Source organism: Ochotona curzoniae, unplaced genomic scaffold (assembly GCF_017591425.1).
Source record: "Ochotona curzoniae isolate NIBS_2020 unplaced genomic scaffold, NIBS_Ocur_1.0 contig_66, whole genome shotgun sequence".
Classification (NCBI taxonomy): Eukaryota; Metazoa; Chordata; class Mammalia; order Lagomorpha; family Ochotonidae; genus Ochotona; species Ochotona curzoniae.
The window spans coordinates 8,049,939-8,071,215 of NW_024466512.1; the positions used below are offsets into that span (position 1 = coordinate 8,049,939).

The following is a 21,277-nucleotide window of genomic DNA, read 5'->3' on the forward strand; positions in this document are numbered from 1 at the left end:
AGAGGCTCCCAATGAATCCTAACCTGCTCTCCCGGATTTTGCTGGAAGCTTCAGAGTGATTCTGAATACTTCCGCCAACCTTCTCTGAGGCTTACAGGATTGGAAGTAAGCCAGATGCAACGTGCCAATACAAAACGGCAGCCAGCCTGTCCTGGTTTCATTGGTCTCATAGTATTGGATCTAAGTTTCATCTCTTAATTGCAAAAACTTAAGCAAAATGGGCATATGTTGCCTGCAGATATTTCTGAATAGGAATAAAAAGACTACTATATTTTCCCTAAATGCTTAAATTAAGAACACAGGACTCTCTGCTAAATTGTGTGTGAGGAAGACCTCACCTCTTTCAGTCTTGAAATGACACCACAGTACAATATTTGCCATCAAAGTGAGATCAGCCACAAGGTTAACATTACAGAACTTCTCCCTATGACTCCACAATGTTGCTTTGGTTCACTTGAACATGGAGTGCTGGTGCCGTGGCTCACAGGCTAATCCTCCACCTGCAAGTGCCAGCATTCCATATGGGCTGGTCTGTGTCCTAGCTGCTCCACTTCTGATCTAGCTCTCTGCTTGTGACCTGGGAAGACAATGGAGGCTGGCTCAAGCACTTGGGTCCCTGAACCCATCTGAGGTGTGAACCAGCGGATGGAAAATCTTCCTCTCTGTCTCTGCTTTTCTCTGTAAATATGCTTTTTCAATAAAAAAACAATAAATCTTTTAAAATATGTAAATACTATCAGTTTCTAGCTCATCTAATGTCCCTTTTATTAAATACATATAATGGACAGTAAGATAAAGATTACTCCAAGGGCCGTCTTGGAATGCTGGTTCAAGTCCCCATTGAGCTCCTTCTGATTCAGCTCTCTACCAATGGGCTAGGGCAAGCAGCGGAAGACAGCCACCCACATGGGAGACCCAGACGGAGTTCCTGGCTGCTGGCCCATCCCAAGCCATGAGCCATGTGAGAAGCAACCCACCATGTGGGGAGTGAACCATGGAAGGATTTCTATTTCTGTTTTTCAAGAAAATAAATAATAAACGAGTCTTTAAAAGAAATGACAAAGTCTATGTAATTCTGACCTTCCAATAAATAGATTTTAATAAATAAAATCTAAATAGATGATTTTATTCTCAGAGCTTGGTCTAGATTCTGAAATATCTGTTTTTTTCTTTTTTAAAGATTTATCTATTTTTATTGCAAAGTCAGATATACAGAGAGGAAGGTCTTCCATCCAATGATTCATTCCCTAAGCGACCACAATGGCAAGAGCTAAGCTGACCCAAAGCCAGGAGCCAGGAGCTTCTTCTGGGTCTCCCAGGGTCCAGCTCCCTACTACTGAATTGGATCCAGCTCCCTACTACTGGATTGCAAAAAGCAGCAAAAAGGCAATGGTTCAATTGGCTAATCTTCCACGTCCAGGTGCCAGGATCCATATGGGTGCCAGTTCATTCCTGGCTGCTCAATCTCCCACCCAGCTCCCTGCACCTTGGGACCCTACACCTGTGTGGGAGACCTGGAAGAAATTCCTGGCTCCTGGCTTTGGATCGGCCTAGCTCCATCTGTTGTAGCCTTTTGGGGAGTGAATCAATGGATGGAAGATCTTTCTGTCTCTGCTCTCTGTAAAAAAAAACAAAAACAAAAAACAAAACAAAACAAAACAAAAAAACCACCAACAAAAAAACCAGCAAAAGGTGGCCCAGGTACCTGGGCTCCTGCCACCTGCACGGGAACCCATTCTGGCTCAGCCTGGCTCAGGCCTGCATGCTGGCAGTGATCTGGATGCATGAAGATTCTCTCTCTCTCTCTCTAGCTCTTTCAAATCAATCAATCGAACAATAAAACAAAAACCCAGCAGAAGCCCTTCTCTTCATCGCTAGGCTTTCCCGCTTCTCCTCGCTCATGTCCACAGGCGAGTAGCCCAGCCTCAGCCATGAGCCCTGCTCTGCACCGCTGCGCACCATGCACCAGGCGCACAGCGTGGGAACAGCGCCGGCGTTCATACAGGCGACTAGCCCACAGAGGTGAGCGAGGCAGGCCGCAGGACCCACGCGGGCTCACCTGGGGTCGCAGTCGATGAGGGCCCAGCCGCCATGGAACTTCTCACTGTCAGGCAGCAGTAGCTTCATGTAGCTCTGTAAGAGCTGGCTGATGAGCTCCTGGTGGCTCCTCACGCTCTCCCTGTGCAGGGCTTCATGTTCCTTCTCCTTGTTAAAGATGGAATAAAGATCTTCTGTCACTGGAATGCCTTGCATCAAATCTAGGACGGAAGTGTTAATATGCATTTGTCATCTTACTCCACTGACGTAGTTTTAAAAGACAAAAGAGAATGTAAAGTCTGACAGTCTGAAGCTCTGGGAAGAAACATGAGCATGAATCATTCTGACCTTGAACTAGACAAGATTCTTAGCTGTGGCACCAAAATTATGGGCAATAAAAGTTACACAAACAACATGATCATTTTAAAATTTATATTTCAAGAGTATCAGCATAAAAGTTAAATAATATAGTTCATCTATCCGTATCAAAATACACATAAATATCTGCAACTAAATGACAAATATCCCAACTTGAAATCAATGGAATTCCTCCTGAATTCAAGAGGAAGGCATTGCAGTGCCGTCTCCACCTGAAATACCCGCATCCCATACCACAGGAGCAGATCAACTCCCAGCTGCTCTGAAAATCCATTCCCTGCTGATGCGCCTAGGAAGGCAGCAGCCCAAGTGCTTGGGTCCCTGGCAGCCATGCAAGAGACCGGCTGCAGTTCCGGCTCCTGACTTCAGCCTGGTCCAGTCCAGGTTGTTGCAGATACTGGAACAAATGAAAGCTCTTTCTCTGTTGCTGTCTTTCAAGCAGATAGAAATGGTTTTAAAAATATTTCAAATAATGCAACATTAAAAAATACAGACAAAAATATCTAAATAGACAAGCTGGTTTCCTCCTGGTGTAGCACATTCAAACCTTTCTATTTTTAAAGATTCATTTATTTGAATGGTCAAGTTGCAGAGAGAGAGGGAGATATTCCATCCACTGGCTCACTCCTCAAATGGTCACCAGCCGAGGCTGGACCAGGCTGGTCTCAGGCAGGGGTCCCAGCACTTAGAGCATCATCTGCTGCCTTCTCAGGTGTGTCACCAGGGAGCTGGACCAGAGGTGGCGCAGCTGGGACCCGAGTGGTCCTCACAGGGGACGCCAGCACCTGGGAGCTGGACCAGAGGTGGAGCAGGAAGGACCCGAGTGTTCCTCACAGGGGATGCCAGCACCTGCAGTGGTTTCTCAAGCCTGAGGTAGGATCAGCCCCATGGCACAGCAGGCTGGGCTCACAGCCATGGTGCTGTGGGCAGGCTTCAGTGTGGGCTGCTCTGCTCTGATTCAGCTCCTTACTAACATGCACAGGAAGACAGGAGGGCTGGCCCAGCCTGGGCCTCGGTGGTCATCTGGAGTGAATCAGTAGAGCGAAGATCTGTATAACCCTTTTCCAGACCCCATCCCCAGTCATAACTCAGCCTTCTGACATGAGTGAGCCTTTAAAAAGAAAGAAAAGAAACCACTTCAAGCTCATTCCCTGTGAAGTTAAAGAAGATTTCCAGAAAAAAGCCTGCTGACTCCTGGTCCTGCTAGCCAAAGTAGTAAGTCCAGCTGCTGCCAGCCCCTGAAGCTCCAATGTAAAGAAAAGCAGCTTCAGCATTAGGCGGCAGCTGCGGCGAGGGATGGCTGACCCCAGAACAGGACAGGACCTGCGTCCCCCATCCCATATCACCAGGCTGCTGGTCACCCCGCACACACAGGGCATGGCACTTGTTTCTTCCGAGACCTGGTTCTTCATCTAGCACATACTCTCAGTCTCTGGCCTGCAGTCACATTTCTTCATACCAGACTTTGAGATCTTTGCTGGCCTGTGTCCAGACCCAACCACTTTGAGAGGGAAAATACCAGCATTTTTTAAAAACAAGATTTGTTTACTATGTGAAGATATGGAGAGGAAGGAAGTGGGGAGACAAAAGAGAGAGGGAAAGAGGTTTTCCATCCACTGGTTCACTCCTGGAATGGTGGTCACGGCTGGAGCTGGGTCAGTCGAAAGCCGGAAGCTTCTTCTGGGTCTCCCACACAGGTGCAGGGCCCAAGCACTCCGCCATCCTGTTGCTTTCCCAGGCACACTAGCAGGAGCTGAGTCAGAAGCAGATCAGCCAGAAGTTGAATTGGTGCCATATGGGATGGTGGGCTACAAGCAGCAGTTTTACTGGCTACAGCACACTGCCGGCCCCCAAGATCACGGGACCTTAGAAAAGACCACAGGTCAGCTGTGCTACATCTAGTTCTAAGCCATTTACTTTAATTCTATCAAGTAACACTTTCAGAAAAATAAAAGAGAAATGCATGCCAATATATGAAATCTATATGGGACAATCTATCTTCCCATTTCCCCCTAAGAACAAGCGTCAGAGCTGGGCAGGATCATCTCTCAATCTGATGTTACTGCTGAACTATGTTTGTGAAAAGGGACGGTAGGTGTGTCCCCAGTAAGAAGCCCTGATGATGGTTTAAAGGAGATCGCCTGTCACATCGCTTGGCCTTGAGTGATGGGACAGCACACAGAATGCAGCCGTTTCAGAGCAGCTCACTCTGCTCTCCACGGCTTCACCCCGTGGTCTGTTCCATGAGCAGCAGACTGACAGACGTGTGGGTGGAAATGGATGGCTTCCTCAGACGCTCCGGCTGAGAACACTCCTCACACTCTAACCGTATAAAAATGTCAATGCGTTGGGTAGCAGGCACATTATAGTAACACATGTATTTCATAAGGCACAAATTCTGTTGCTGGAAAAGCAGTCAGAGAAGGAATAAGCAATCGAACGGGAAACAAAGCCCCAGTGCTCCTTACCGATAACCGCTTGTCTGTAAGCATCCTTGAATCGATTGAGGTAGTACCTGTTTGCGGAGTTAACCCCATCTTTCATGACCCCTGCTAACTTCCTTTCTCCTGTCCTTGTAAAGTCACCCTGTCAAAAAAAAAATAAGTTTTATGATTTATTCAAACCCAGGAATGTTTCCAAAAGTGACTAGACTTTCAGCTTAAGGCTGGAACTGTACAGGTTCAAATCATTTCTCATGTGGTCACAATGTCTGCTAGGAAGTGACTGGTGCGAGCAGGCCGGCAGAGTTCAACATCTTGGCCATACCGGAGGGGGCTCTGCAGGAAGGCCTTCTTGGCACTGCAGGAGCTACAAAGCCGGTTATGCAACAAGCACCAAACAACATGACTTGCCACCCTCACACCTGTCTAATAATCAAAGATCAAACTTCTGAAGCAGAGGAATATGGACGGCTCTCTGGTATTTGCTGTGATGGGGTGACCGGTGTGCGCACGCACGCGTGTGCCTGTGTGTGCATCTGCACAGACGGGGGAAGACCAGAGGTTTCCAACATCACTGCACAGTACAATCACCTGCAGAACAATCCAGTGAAGACACAAACTGCTTTGTCTCCCCTGCTTTTCACAACAAAGCTGTCAGGGCGGTGCGAACAAAGCATTGCAGTAAGCCCGCCCCATCGCAAACTCACTATTTCTATCCAAGAAAGAACAGGCTTGGTCCCAAACTGGCGGTGTAGGAAAAACATGCTGCCGGTGAGGTCAGCCACAGAGAACATTACACAACATTATACAGCACAGCAAGGCACTGCTGGTACAGAGAAGGAGGTTCTAAAGAAGTTGGAAATCTCATGGGGGAAAGGAAAGCATTTCTCTTTAGACAACCTATAAAAGGACTTCTAAAGTCTGCTTTCCTTAATCACTTGATATTTACCACTCAGTCAAAAAGGACACAGGGGTGGTATTGTGGCACAGTGTGTTAAGCTGCTGCTCGCAACACTGCCGTACCGTATCAGAGTTCTGGTTTGAATACTGGCTGCTCTGTTCCCACCCCGATTCCTGCTAATGCATCTAGAAAGGTGGCAGGGAGAGGCCCAAGTACCTGGGCCCCTGATACCCACACAGGAGACCTGGATGGAGCTCCTGGCTCTTGGCTTCAGCCCAGTACAGCCCTGGTTGCTGTGGGCCCGGGGGAGTGAGCCAGTGGCTGGAAGATCTCTGCCTCACTCCTTTTCTGTTCTTCCCTGTCACTCTACCTATCAAATCAATCAATAGAGTGCGTTTGAAAAGATGCACTACTTAAGGCCTGCTGGCTCTAGACAAGATAATTTGTTTTAAGAAATATCCTGAGATCAGCTATACCTTGAAGAAAAACGAACCTAAATCTAATTTAAACTAATTCAGCCACTTCCCACCGCCCACAGAGAGCATTTCCCAGAGAACACATTTCATTAGCAAGGGCCAGGGACTATTTTCACATGGAAAGTGCTGTGAAGACCAGCTCGGTGGGATCTCTAAAAGGTCTTTAACAAGAAATCAAGCCTTGTTCCAGGACAGCCACTTCCATGGTGCGCTCAGACCATCTGAGGACGACGCAGGCCTGCCATCATGCCCGCCATCATGCCCACGGACTCCCCAGGGGGCCGGGAGGGGGAGGGGCTCGCTGAGGCAGAGCTGCTGGGCAAGGTGGAGGAGACACAGCAGCACATGGGGGGGGGCTTCCTGTCAGGGGAGACGTTCTGCTTGGTTCACAGAACCTTAAAAACCAGCCACTTCCCATGTCACTCAACATTTCCAGACCTCCTTGATAAAAAGGCAGCTCTGGCCACGTGGGGCCTCCTAAAGAAACAGGGGCTGCTCCCAAAATTGCTCCTGCTCCTCCCTACCCCAACAGAGCACCTGTCCCCCTTCCTCCTGCACAGCTCCCAGCTCACCTCCTGCCCTAAAGGACAACCTGTTGCTCACATCATCCAGGAACCTGAACAGGTGACTTCCGCCTGAGCCACACCTGCCAAGAGCGGTCAGGCCCATGGAGATAGGAGCTGGACCCACAGGGCATTCTGTCCTGGACAGAGCCACTTGGAGCCCACAGCCTAACCCATGTCCCACTGAGCCCAGCCCAGCGTTCCTGCCGTGCGCCTACCTTAAGAGCCGCGGTCCCAGCGTACTGCCTGCTGATGGAGTCTCCGTTGTTGGCCCACATTATCTGGTAGATCCGATTGCACTTCACAGGCAGTGGCTGCTCTGGGGGCATCACACCTAATTTTTTGAGCTGAAATGAACAGAAGGGCGGATTAACTGGAAACAAGCCAGGGAACCCTGGGATAGCATGTGTGCTGTGGGAAAAGGAAACACGTTCACAGGCGGGCTGGGGCCCTGCACTAAATGGAATGGGTTCTAATGAACAACAGGAAACACTGTATGAAAGGCACACCTGCACGAACTACTGCAGTGAACACACACCGTGGCATCTACCGTCTACTACCACCTCTTACAGACGCTGCCAACTAGATTACCCGTGTCTTTGTTCTTAAATATGCCTGAGTGGAACTGAGCATCAAAAATGCCCAAAGCAGCAGCAGGACTGAGTACACAGCAAATGTTTACTCTGGGACAGAGCTGGAGGGCTGAGCACTTTTTTTTGTTTGCTTACAAAAAATGCATCATAACAATGCAAGGCAACCAACACTTACACTACTCCCATTTTAAAAATGACAAACTGAGGTTCAAAGGGGTCAAGGTCTTTATATGGAATCTGTGACATGGCCAGGGCTGGAATTTAACAGCCCAGCTGTCTAACCCACTACGTGATCATGCAGGACACAGAAGGCTCCAGCAGAGAAGCAAAAACAGAAGCCAAGCCAGGTATTTCCAGCTCAGGAATTTAACACGAGGGGTTCATTTTCGCTGGAAGGCTGTGAGACCCAAAAGGGGACACTAGAGTCACGGGAGTGAGGAGAGACAATAGAAGCAGCAGTGTCCATGCCAACAGCGGGGGCACAAAGGGAGGAGGCTGGTGCTGCAGTGTCAGGCATGCTACCACACACCAGATGGACACAGGTGGAGGGGCACGGTCCTCCCTCTTCCTCCTGAGCCCCCTTGAGTGAGACAGCCAGGCAGGCAGACAGTGGGGTATGTGGATTGGCAGTGCCAAATACAGGAAGTGTGGATTTGGAGTTAAGAGAAAAAGGCAAATGAGCACATATGCTGCACAGCAGATTGTGGGATGGCGGCCCTTTCGGTTGGCAAATGAGCATTCGAGAAACGCTGCTTCATGCAACTCTTCTCCTGGGAGGGCTGTGCAGTTCAGGCTTTACCGCCAGGAGGTCTGTATGCCCTAAACATTCCATGGGAGGCGAGAAAGGCGAGAAGAGAGTGCAGCTCTGCAGCCACACGCGAAAGCGCGGCATTCTGGGATGAGCACCTGCAGTTACCTGCTGCTCCATGACCACCCGAGCTATGGCGGCTTGGACCACGTTGGTGCGATCCAGGCAGTCCATGCAGTTAACGCGGAAGATGCCTTCCTGCTTACAGATCACCCCAGCCTGATCAACCCTTTTCAAAAACAACATGGCATTAGTTCACAACATGAAATGCCCAAGGAAGTTTCCCAAAAAGCCAATGTTTTATATACCATCAACAGCAACATTAGCTATCAATTAGCCTGAAATAGCATGTGACAGGCATTGATTCCCTTGTTACACTATTGGTGACATACATGGTAACTTGGTAAGGTAGCGTTACCCCATTTGAGGGTACACGGTGGATGTTCTGCAGCCAGGCACACAGCGACCAGACAGCATCGACATCCAAAGGCCAGAAGGCACTTTGCCATTCCAGCCCTCCCTTTTGAGTCAAAGTGGTGCTGCCTCGGAACCGCCTGAAAGCTAAGCCTCTTCACTGCGCAGCTGGGACCCACGCAGCACGCCCTGTCCATTTAATCTCTTAAGCCACCTGTGTGCTCTTCAAATGCAATCGAATGTTCTGTCCTATCCTTTAAGCCATTTTTTTTTTCTTTCTACAGTTACCTTCTGTGGTCTAGAAATCGTTTTTCTTCTCTGATAATTCTGAAAACGAGTCCTGATACTCTTAAGCCTGCCTTCCCACACTGGGGGAGGGGAGGCCATGATCAAAAAGAGAGCGAACAGGCCGAGCACGGCACAGAACCAACTTGTGTCCTTAGAGAAACGGTCCCAGAGCATGTGACTGCATGTCACCCGCCCCGGCCTACCGGTGAACAGCACTCAAAGGCCAAAAAATGCTCTTCCTCTCGCCTAGTGCTTAGCGCTACAAGCTGAGGCGTGCGGCTTCTCAGCCAGAGTTCATCAAAACGACAAGAAGTAGCTGGGACCAGTATCGTGGCAGAGTAGGTAAAACCACCGCCTGCAACACTAGCCTCCCGTATGAGTGCCAGTTCAATTCCTAGCTGCTCCATTTTTGTTCCAGCTCCTTGCTAATGTGCCTGGGAAAGCAGCAGAGGATGGCTCAAGTGGTCCGGCCCCTGAGCCCATGTGAGAGAACAGCATGAAATTACTAGCTTCAGCCTAGCTGGGTCCTGGCCATTTTGTGCCCATTTGGGGAGTGAACCAACAGATGGAAGATCTCTCTCCCCATCCCCCTTCTGTCTCTCTAACTCTGCCTTTCAAATAAATTTTAAAAAAATACCTACCAACACCATTTCATGTCAAGAATAATGTCATGAATGGCATCTGTTAGTGTTTGAACATTCTCAAACTTCATTCCTCGGCTAAAATCCATGGGGAAAAAAAGGAAAAAAATTAATACAATAGAATTTTTTAAAGCTTACGTTAGAAATATTTAAGGTAGCTTGGAATATGAGGTTAATACTACTATAAATACAAGCAGCTGCTGAAATGTCTATAACCAGAATGCACGGGAAGGAGTAACATGTCCCTGCTCGGTTTTCATTTTCAAGAGGGCTTTACTCCTTCCCATGATGGTGAGGACAGAAGAACTGTCCCTTGCCAGCAAAGAGGACAACATCCAAGTCCCCATGGCAGTGTCCACCACACACCGTGCAACCAAAACGCATCTCAGGTCACCTGCTCACCAGTGCTCATGGAAGTCAAAGGAAACGTAAGTGAGCTGTGAGCTGTTCAGGAGCAGCACCTGCTTCAGGTAGGCATCTCCAATGATCTTCTCTCTCCCTGCCTGGTCCACCAAGTTAATGATCACCTGCGTGAGGGAGAACAAGAGAAACCGCATTTAACTAGACAGTAGAGTTAAAATCTCACGTCTGCTGAGCTATCACAGCCTGATTTCAGAAGCAGCTCATAACCTCACTTTGTCAATTTAGGTTTATAGGGATTTTTATATCAAGGAAATGAATAGTGTTTATATGTTTGTAATAGCCAATTATAATGAAAAATATCTTAGATATCTTAGATATCTAGACGTACATAAAGAGAAATATACAAAACCTTGTGTTTGAACATCATCAAATCTTCCTGTCATACATGAAAGAAAACCTACATAGGCAGACACAGACCATGCTGCTGAAGAGCAAGTTCAACTTTACAGAGACATCAAGTCGTCCCAAATTAGTCTACACACTCAACCAAGCCGGTCAAAATTCAACCAGGGTCTTTTTAAAATGCACTTGATTAAGTAATTGTAAGGTTCCTTTGGAAGAGCAAACATTTGAAAAAAAAAAAATTGGAAGCTAATGATAACAAGGGGAGAGGTGCCCTCTTAGGAGCAAACTCGGCCTCACTCTGCAGCCATGAGTCCGTCGTGCTTGCACAGGAATGGACAGGAACGAGGCCCAGACGAGGGTGCTGTGGACCCAAGACACAGGAATGCCGCCATGGGCATGGACCACTCGGCACATGGGGGGTCAGGGTGGGGGACCTACCTTAGCACCCAACATCTCATTAATTATGCATAAAATACATTCTAGAACCATTAACGATCTAACTTTTATTCAAGTCACCAAAAAGCTACGAAAACAGAACAATGTTTCCCTAAGTGCAGGGCTGTGACTGTCTAGGTGTGACATAAAGATCAGACGGCAGAGGACAGACACAGGTAATAACACAACAATCTGAGACCTGTGGCCCAAGCGACCGTTTCAGGCATCACACACAACTCCAGAGGATGACCCAGGAGAATATACTTGGAAAAGAAAGGCCAAAAATATATTACAAGGGCTATAAACCCAACAGTTACAATGGAAATTAACAGAAGAAAATATACAAAGAGTAAACATGTGACTAAGCTTTGCTACTAATCAAAGAAACAGGCTGAGCACAAAGGCTTATTAGCTAATCCTGCCCCTTCGAGCACGGGCGCCCTGTGTCAGTTCACATCCCGGCAGCTCCACTTCCCATACAGCCCCCTGCCTGTGGCCTGGGAAAGCACTGAAGGACGGCCCAAAGCCTTGGGACCCTGCACCCATGTGGGAGACCCAGCAGAAGCTCCTGGCTCCTGGTTTTGGATGAGGCTTAATTCTGGCTGCTGTGCCATTTGGGGAGTGAGCTAGTGGATGGAAGATATTTCTGTCTCTCCTTTTCTCCGAAAATCTACCTTTCCAATAAAAATAAATAAATCTTTTTTAAAAATGTAAATTTTAAAACAGAAAACTAATTTCCACTTCTAGTCAAGCAAATCCAAATACTAAATTCAGACAGCACTGACTCCTGCTTGGGGCAGTGGACACCAGACCTGTGTGGCCGTGGCCATGACCATGCACGGGTGTGAGTGCAAGAGCAGCAGATACCAACTGTAAATATATAGACTTGTTTGATCCAGCAATCTCCCACACAGAATTTAGTCTGTAAGACAAACAACCATCCTAAAATACAAAAAGAGTGTCAAGCGAAGAGAACAGCAAAAATAACATACAGCCTCTAGGTCCACCAGCGAAGAAACGATCAAATAACCACGAGTCCTTCAGGGGAAACAGCTGCAGAGCTGTGTGATCTTAGTGCCCTTTGATGTAAGTTTGGGTATTCTCAGGTAGAGGTGGTTTATGCTGTAATTCACATGTCATTAACCCAAGCCTCAGATCAAGTCCAGGGAGGACCTGGGTCTTCTAACCAGCTTCACAGTTGGTCCCCAAACCATTAAGGGCACAGGCACAGATTCTCCCCATCTTTTTATTCTGGCATTCTTTCCAACCTTTTTTTTTTTTTTTTTAAACCAACCAACTATGGGTTAAACCCCAGACTATTTCATTCAGTCTTCAGACAGCTGCAACAGCTTCGCATCAAACTCAGACACAACAGCCGCTGGGGGACTATTGGTTCCTGGGTCTCTCTCGATTAGAGCAGGCCACTTTCCCCCAGAAGCCTGCCAGGGGACGTTTTCCACATCATCCCTCACGGGCCAAACCACCAGCAAGCCTACGCAGGCGGCCGCCTGCACCAATCCCTGGCAAGAGCGATGGTGCCACCATGACTGAGTCAGACTGACTACAGGCTCATCGCCCCACAAAGCAATTACCAGGAGAAGGTAGACACATGAGCACTCCTGGGCACCGCTAGAAATCACCACGGCTCCGCTCAATACCCACACCTGTGGCAGAGACAGCACCCGGGAGGTGGGAAGAGGCAATTTGCTCTGCTTCGCACCTCAGTACTGTTTCATTTCAACAACTGTGTTCTATTTAAAATAGTTTCCTCTGTAACCCTACTTATAATGACACACAGTGGACTACGTAAATTGACTCATATTTCAAGCAATTCAAGTGCAGAACGAGATCAATTCTTTCCTGTCCCACTGCTTCCCTTAAGGTAACTCTTGTACATCTGTGTGCGTTCTTTCAGCTCACGCGAAGACACTTCTACAGAATCATGTGTGTGAACAGAACAAACGCAAGAAAGCTAAACATACGTAAGGGTCACAGTTTTGTCATGTGAGAGTGGTGACCTATCCAATGCGGTCACAGGCTTTTGTGTCGGTACCACGGCAGTGCCATGTCAGCACACAGACTGAACCTGCTCCGTGTTAAGCCCTGGTAGCCACCACTCTCGATGTGCCATTCTCGGCCCACTGTCCTGGCGGGCCACCAGGAAGCTTTTTTGCAGCAATTAACATCCCTGTATCTGCCTCCTTTGCTTGGACAAATTGGAATCAGACTTTCCACATGCACTTTCTCATGCAGTCTGCTCCATTCCTCTGTTCAGTTTTCTTTCAGATCGCAATTTTTTAATGGAATCACAGGAGTTTTTAATGTACTCTACATATAAGACCTTATCATCAGCAGCAATCAAAAATGTTAAATATATTCTCCTACCATGTTGCCTTCTTATTCCCTTAAATGGTACCTTTTATTACACAGAAGTTCTTAACTTTAGTGACGGCAAATGTTTCAAATTTTTTCATTTTGTTTAATGCTTATAAGACCCTATTTAATTTTAATAAATGACACTTGTAACATGTTCATAATTTGTGTTGTTAGCAAATAACGTTAATAATAAATCTAAAGTCAAATTTGTTTTTAAAGCAAGTTTGAGGGGCATAGCCTCTTATCCCTTAGTGAACTAATAAAATATGCACGTAATCTTTAACTAAACACTTGCAAAGACAGTGCTAGTGTTTACGTCTTTTCAGTCAAAGATCAAAAACATGTTGGAAAGGGAGAATGGGAACAAAAAAAAAGATGTCTTATCTAAATTTGACTGACGTATAAGGTACATAGGCTAGATGTTGGAAAGCAAACGTATTCAGTTAAACAAGCACATGTTAATTGACACTGTCTCTGCATATGGCACTCCCTCCTTACATCTCCTGTTAGGGGGTGGAGGCGTTCTCACGCAGAAACTCAATACTTGCTCTTATTTCTCAGTATCAAACTTCATATTTTTTCAACACTTTGTATTTTTTTAATTAATTAATTTATTTATTGGAAAGTCAGATATACAAAGAGGAAGAGATATGCAGAAGAAGATCTTCTGTCCATTGATTCACTCCCCAAGCATCTGCAATGGCTGGAGCTGCGCCAATCCGAAGCCAGGAGCCAGGAGCTTCTTCCACATTTCCCACGTGAGTGTAGGATCCCAAGGCTCTGGGCCGTCCTTGACTGCTTTCCCAGGCCACAAGCAGGGAGCTGGATGGGAAGTGGGGCCTCCGGAGCAGGAACTGGCACCCATATGGGATCCCAGTGTGTGCAAGGTGAGGACTTTAGCTGCTAGGCTACAGCACCAGGCTCCATAGTTTCTATGTTACTGCTAAGATTTGGTGTAGGATTTTACAAAATTATATATTAATCTGGGAAGAACTGAAATCTACTCAATCCAGGGTATTCATTTCAGGAACCTGGTATTTTGTCTCCATTAAGTCAAGTTTTCTTTTGTGACCATCTACAACCCTTTGTCATCTCCAAGTATGAGGTGTTTTTATGTTTATTATATTTAGGTTATTTCTCCCTATTGTGTTTTTGCTGCTGTATGAAACATGCATCCTAGGCCCAGGATGTGATGGCTCAATTGGCTACTCCTCTGCCTGCAAGCACCGACATTCCATTTGTGTATCGGTTCATGTCACAGCTGCTCCACTTCCCACTTAACTCCCTGCTTGTGGTCTGGAAAAGCAGAGGAGGACGGCCCAAAGCCTTGGGACACTGCATCGTGTGGGAGAAACACAGAGGAAACTCCTGGCTCCTGGCTCCTGGCTTCAGTTCGGCTCAGCTCTGGTCACTGTGGTCATTTGGGAAGTGAACCAGCAGACACTTCTGTCTCTCCTCTCTGTAAATCTGCCTTTCAAATTAAAAAAAAAAAAAAATCTTAAAAAAAAGAAATGAGCATTCCATGGTGTCATCCATTCACAATGGTCAGTGGAGACAGACTATTACAGGAAGCTGCTTCAAAAGTTTGAGAAAAATGGGATTAAAAGACAAACTTCTTCTGCGGCAAAAAATCTTTAAATCGATGTCTACTTTCTTCTCATGACAAGCACACTGCATGAATACTCTGACTACTCCTGTCAAGCATGGCTTTCAGTTCTCCTTTTCATGCTTAATCAAAGTTATTACACGCATAGCACACCGAACAGTTTCGCTTTGACTGTTGTTTATAATCCTGTGACCACGTTCCTGCGTGAGCCAGTGGACACACATCGGAGACGGGCAAGAGGAAAAGTGACCGCAAGACACACTCCTCCGTTATCTCCAGCAGGGAAGAGCCCTGTGCACTCGGGGCCCTGCATCCCATTCTCAGTCTGGATAATTTTTATTGTAATAACTGATGTGCTAAGCACCTTATGCTTTCCAAACACAATCTAAAAAGCAGCTAACTCAATAATTATTCATAAAAAATCATGAATACCGTCAGCTTATGTTTAACTTCATAACGAGCGCTCAGTGACGAACAGGACATTATTATTTTTGTGAAACTTAAACCGATGCGGTCATTTCCCCCAAAGGAAGAAGCGCTTTACTAGAGAGGAAGGCCCACCTGTTTTTTGTAAATTTTCAGCTGTTCTTCGAAATGGGCACAGAGACAGGCCACACTTTCCTTCTCGCCTGCAAAGAAGGGACACAAAGTCTATTTTTCCTCCCCATGTTTAAGACAGAAATTAATGTCTACCCCCACGACCAAACGTAAAACTGTCCAAAAAAAACCCCACAATTTAAAAATGAAATGCTAAGCCAAGGATCTGGGATTCCTTTTATTCCCCAATCAGACTAACCTAAAACATATCTGAAAAGCAAATTGCAATTAAATCAGTATTCATACTGGCCTACTTTTCAGAAAAGGTTTTCACATGGTTTATTTTTAAAAATAATGAAAACTCCTCTACCACAATGTTTTAAAGACTCAGACCTTACAGAAGTCTCATTAACAACAAGAATTAAGGTTTGAGAGAAAGAAGTAAACCACTGACACTTATTTCTTAAAATCAGTCTCATTCAGTAATGTAACTAGACTGAAGTGGCTTAGCTACGCTGGTGCTAAAGCACTGGAAGAAAGGAAATCCTTGGCATTGGCATGCAGCACATAAAGCCAAGGCCTGCAAGGCTGGCATCTCCTTTCAGAGTCCTGGTTCGAGTCCTGGCTGTTCCACTTCCAGTTCAGCTCCCTGCTGAAGTACTCGCGAAACGGGTGGGAAACACATGGGCTTCGGCCACCTCTGCACTACACCTGAAAAGAATTCTGGGCTCCTGACTTTGGCCTGTGTCCCAGCCACTGAGGCCACCTGGGGAGTGACCCGGAAGATGAAATCTCTGTGAGTGAAAATTACCTTGCTGATTTTTGGCAGAGTTTATCTGAAGCTATTTCTACAAATATTCAAGATGCTTCTACCAATAGCTGGCTACATCTATCCTTTCTCAAAGTTAAACATCCATCATGCGTCAAAGCAATGGCAAGTTAAAATTTGTGACATAAGCTTTGGTTTGTTCTACTGTTGGGGAAATTTATCATTTAGAAAATGACAAACTCTGCTACTATTATTCTTGGAGTTAGAATCCCTTTCCCATTAGGATTACTGTTTTGAAGGAGGTAGCTGGCCATGCACATCTAGACCTGCCAAGGCTCTCGCCCTCCTGAGCAAAGCGAGAAGCCGCCGTGCTTACTTCCGTCCAGCCGAGGCCGGGGGTTGTACCGATACCCGACCTGGCTCCAGAAGATTGGCACAGAGCCTCGCGTCTGAATGAAGGACAGCGTGTGGTTGTGCACGTGAATCAACTGCTCCGTCTCCACATAATTCGCCACGTTCCCATTTTTGTCCACTCCTCTCCGCTTATAGCGCATTCCTGAAAGAAAATGAAAACAGAAAAGAGCAACATAAAAAAAAGCAGATGGTTCCCCAAATCCAGTGTACGTCTTCCAGGAAGCCCTCCGGGATCCCATGTGCAATGCAAGATGCAGCGCCTGCACACACAGCTGTCCGTGAAGAGCTGGAGCTGGGCTGGGTGTTGCTGGAACCCGAGTGAGTGTTCCTAGGGCTGCACCCCAGGCCCATGCCAGCCAAAGATGCCAGGCTGAGTCCAAGCGCCCTGAGCGTGCCCTCACGGGCCTTCCTCACTCCTCCAGGCAGACCCACTGTCCTTTCTCACTTGACCAACTACCTCGGATCTGCCCCGAGTCCTGCACAGCATGCCATGCAGGACTCCAGAGCCTACCATAACTGCAAACGCACTCCTGCCACGCGGGCCCCCTCGGGCCTCCCGCTCACCTGCTCTGTGCCTGCTTCGGCGGGAGATGAGGGCCACCAGGAACCGCGGGTGGACTTCGTCCACGCAGGTGGCCTCCTGAGGGGGCGTCTCCGGGCTGCTCTTCTCCTCGTCAGATGCGTCGTTATAGTTCACCACAAGTTCCTCGATCTGCACAAAGCCCTGGATGATGGGGATGATCCAAAAGTCCACCTCCGGGGTCTGGAAACGAGAGGGACAGCACAGGGGCCTTTGACACCACACCCGGAGCCCACACACACTGCTGAGCCTCCCACCCTTCAGCCACATCACTGCTCCCTAGGGAGAAATGAAGGAGGGCAACTGTTCCTTTTCTTCCTGGGGACCATTCCGAAAGAAAGAGAAGGCAGCGTAGGACCCAGGCTGCCTGGGTACAAGTTCAAGCCCCCCAAGCACCAGCCAAGGAGGACTCACTCTCACCTACCTCAGCGCCCTTGTCTACAAAACACGAATCACGACCACCTGATCTGGCTGGTGAGCAAGTTCAAGGACTCACTCATGTAAAGCATTTAGCTCGTATGCCGACTGTTCAACAAACGTAGCTATTATCATGGCTGCTGTAGTTACAGAGAAAACTCCGAGGCTGAGGCTCAGTTTCTAACTGTATGAAGCCATTAATGAAACACAACCGGCTCTAATCGCTTCATTGCGAAACACACAGGTGGACTTCATTTCCTAGTTTACTAGCAGAATCCTCTGCCAAGCACAGCTCAGGTGGTAAGTGGGCCTTCCCATCAATGACCCAGTTTCAAGTGTGGCCCAATGAGTGGGGGGCTTGCTGACTTCAGCTCTCCCCTCCTGGTCTTGGGGCTGAGGATGGTCAGATCTCACCACCCTCTGCCTGCAGGGACAGCACAGGACGCAGACACCCGAGAGCAGCTCTCACCCTGCCGGCTCCCATCTGCCTAACTGTTCCGCCATCAACCTCACATCCACCTGACTTCCAGCAGCCAGCATTCAGCCCACAGACCCACGGTGTCCTGGCGCCTGTGCAGAGACTGGGGCGGAGAGAGTGGAGAGTGGTGGGGCGGGTTCTACATGGACTCATTATTGTCATCACAACTCCCATGGTTTGGATTTTTTTGTTTCAGCAAGAAATGCAGAAGTTCTCACAGGAACAGCAAATCACATGTAAGTCACCACTTTGAATTTTTGACATAAAAATATTCTGACAAAATCTCTGAGAACTCACCAGCATCAACACACAGGGTTCCCGCTGACTACAGGTGCCTTCTATCTCCTTTCAGCTGATTTTGAATTTTTTCAAAAAAGATTTATTTTGGGGGCCCGGCGCGGTGGCGCAAGTGGTTAAAGGTCCTCACCTTGCACAACCGGGATTCCATATGGGCGCCGGTTCTAATCCCGGCAGCCCCGCTTCCCTTCCAGCTCCCTGCCTGTGGCCTGGGAAAGCAGCCGAGGACGGCCCAAAGCTTTGGGACCCTGCACCCACGTGGGAGACCCGGAAGAGGCTCCTGGCTTCGGATCGGCATAGTATCGGCCCGTTGCGCTCACTTGGGGAGTGAATCATCGGACGGAAGATCTTCCTCTCTGTCTCTCCTCTCTGTATATCCGCCTTTCCAATTAAAAAATAATAAAAATAAATCTTTAAAAAAAAAAGATTTATTTTATTTTTCTTTTATCAGAAAGGCAGATTAACAGAGGGAAGGAAAGGCAGAGAGATATATCTCTCCAAGTGGCTGCAATAGCCGGAAACAAGTCAATTCGAAGCCAGGAGCTTCTTCTGGATCTCCCATACGGGCGCAGGGTCCCAAGGCTTTGGACCGTCTTCCACTGCTTTCCCAGGCCACAAGCAGGGAGCTGGATGGGAAGTGGAGCAGCTGGGATACAAATCGGCACCTATATGGGATCCTAGTGGATGCAAGGTAAGGATTTAGCCACTAGGCTACCACACTGGGCCCTGGTTTTGGATTTTTAATAGATGCATTCTAGACACCGAACTGAAGACACCACTAAACAAAAATCCCTCACGCTAACCCCCATCAAGGGGGAGAAACAGGATACAGGAAAGGGCTCGAGATTTCAGAAAGGTTAAAGAAAAGGTCAAGCATGGCCATCTTCAGCCAAAGCCTGCTTTGTTCAGTGACGCGGCACACGGCTGGCCTGACAAACGCTTGCTCACGGGCCACACGCATTGTCCTTGGACACAGCCACAGTTCCCCGACCTACGTGGCAGAGTGCAGGCAGGCGGTAAGTACTGAGTCTAGGGGAACCGCGGCAGCCATCTCCTCAAAGACTGGCGATGCTGCGTGGAGCCTATCACTGTGCCTATACCAATGCCAGATGAGCGAACCAGGAAGGGAGACAGACAGCTGGCTCGCTAGGGAAAACTGAACACTGGGCTTCAACACGCTGGTGTTGAACAGCCCGTGGGGCTGCAGTGCCTTCACAGAAACTGTGAGGACAGCAATCCCGTGGCCTCAACTCACTGCTGTCCAATGGGAACCTGCTACAAAGACAGGCCGGCAGCCAGGCAGTGCAACTGTGGCCTGGCACTTTTGTACCTTCTCTGGAGACTCCCTTCTGCAGGGCAAAACACCGGTGGGGGGGCGGTGAGGAGGGGGCGGTTAACATTCAGTTTAACTGATTAAAAAATGCTTAGCAGCTATACCCAACTATGATGCTTCAGAAACTCTGTTCTTAGTAGACTGGGATTTTTAAAAACAGCTACTTAGGGCTGGGCATTAAGCATAGCGGGTTAAGCCATCACGACCTGTGAAACCAGCATCGCATCTGGGAGGCCGTTTGTGTTCCTGTTGCTTTACTTCCAATCCAGTTCCCTGCTAGGCACCTGCAAAAGCAGAAGAGTACGGCAGTGCTCGGGCTCCTAAACCCTCATGAGAGACCTGGAAGAATCTCCTGGCTTCGTCCTGGTCCAGTCCCAGCCATTGCGGCCACATGGGGAGCGAACCAGCTGATGGCACATCTCACTGTCTGCCTGTCTCTGTAATTCTGCCTTTCAAATAAATACCTCTTTTTAAAAATTTTGCTTATTTTTATTGGAAAAGCAGATTTACAGGGACAAGGAGATAGAGAAATAAACATCTTCCATCTGCTGGTTCACTCTCCAAATGGTAGCAACAGCTGGAGCTGAGCGGATCCGAGCCAGGAACTTTCTCCAGGTCTCCCACATGGGTGCAGGATCCCAAGGCTCTGGGCCGTCCTCCACTGCTTTCCCAGGCCACAGGCAGGGAGCTGGATGGGAAGTGGAGCAGCTGGGATACAAAGCAACGTCCATGTGGGATACCGGCACTTGCGGGTAGAGCATTAGCCTTGGACCACCATGTCGCCCCATCAAATAAATAAAATTTTAAAAATTTTAAAAATAACTACTCACACCAATCTCGGTAAGATCTCGTATCATATATTTATTCCAAAAAAATCGGTCATCAACCTAGAAAAGGTAGAGGAAAAATGGTTCAGGAAAATGTCATTTCATCTTTCCTAGAAGCAGCTAAAATGGGCAAGCCGTGCTCCGAGCTGTGGACAGTACCTTCTGCCAGAGGGCACGGCTGTCCGTCGCGCTTGCGCTCTGCCTCTGCACCGAGTTGGTCAGGTCGTAGGTGAGGCTGTAGTAGAAGGACTCTGAATCCATGAACATCTTCAGCAGCTCCTCGAGTAACCTCCTCTCCAACTTCTCCTTCTCTTTGCTCTCCTTAACCTGCAAGAAGTCAGCTCATCACCATGGGAATTAACACAAGGTACCTGGTGAGGAATACACAGCTACCCGCAGGCAAAACCAATCCCAAGGGCACGGGAGCCCGCTTCAGTTTAACTAACACTCGGAAAATAGGGGTCCTGGCAGGAGACCCGCCCCTCAATGTAAAACTAATCACAGGTGAATCGAAAAGGCATTTCAACGACAGCCGTACTTTCTTCTTATTAGGAGCAGAGACATTGGACTTGATGTGCGTCAAGGTCTTTAGCAGAAACTTGGAGTCATCAGGAGATGGGATAATCTTCTCTGGTTTGTTAATCCCAAAATGATGCTTCTTACAGAGCTAGAAAATTAAAGAGAGGGTTTGTTATCATGAAGAGTTGCTTGTGAAATGTCAAGTATAAAAGTGAATGTTACTGTAAATGCCTTATGATTAAAAGTAACCTCAAAAAACAGTAAAATGACAAAATAGTTGACAGAAGACAGATGTGGTTTTGTTTTGCTTATGAACACACACACCCAGAAGACAACACACAAAGAATATAGGGCACAATAGAACTAGAATTTAAAGGGGGA

General features: G+C 47.7%; 1 protein-coding gene across 2 annotated transcripts in view; it reads right to left on the reverse strand.

Annotated features, from left to right (window-relative positions):
- Positions 1-21,277, reverse strand: part of INPP5F (inositol polyphosphate-5-phosphatase F) — a 75,766-nt gene that overhangs the window by 10,932 nt on the left and 43,557 nt on the right. The window contains exons 4-15 of one of the 2 annotated variants that reach the window (XM_040992004.1): positions 20,916-21,044; positions 20,537-20,704; positions 20,381-20,437; positions 17,010-17,208; positions 16,408-16,587; positions 15,287-15,354; positions 9,943-10,067; positions 9,541-9,618; positions 8,306-8,426; positions 7,015-7,143; positions 4,884-5,001; positions 2,060-2,258 (exon numbers count right to left, since the gene is read on the reverse strand). In XM_040992004.1, the coding sequence (XP_040847938.1) occupies positions 2,060-2,258; positions 4,884-5,001; positions 7,015-7,143; positions 8,306-8,426; positions 9,541-9,618; positions 9,943-10,067; positions 15,287-15,354; positions 16,408-16,587; positions 17,010-17,208; positions 20,381-20,437; positions 20,537-20,704; positions 20,916-21,044 (1,571 nt within the window). Of the gene's footprint in view, positions 1-2,059; positions 2,259-4,883; positions 5,002-7,014; positions 7,144-8,305; positions 8,427-9,540; positions 9,619-9,942; positions 10,068-15,286; positions 15,355-16,407; positions 16,588-17,009; positions 17,209-20,380; positions 20,438-20,536; positions 20,705-20,915; positions 21,045-21,277 lie in introns of those variants that run through there. The other variant, XM_040992005.1, reaches the window with a different exon arrangement.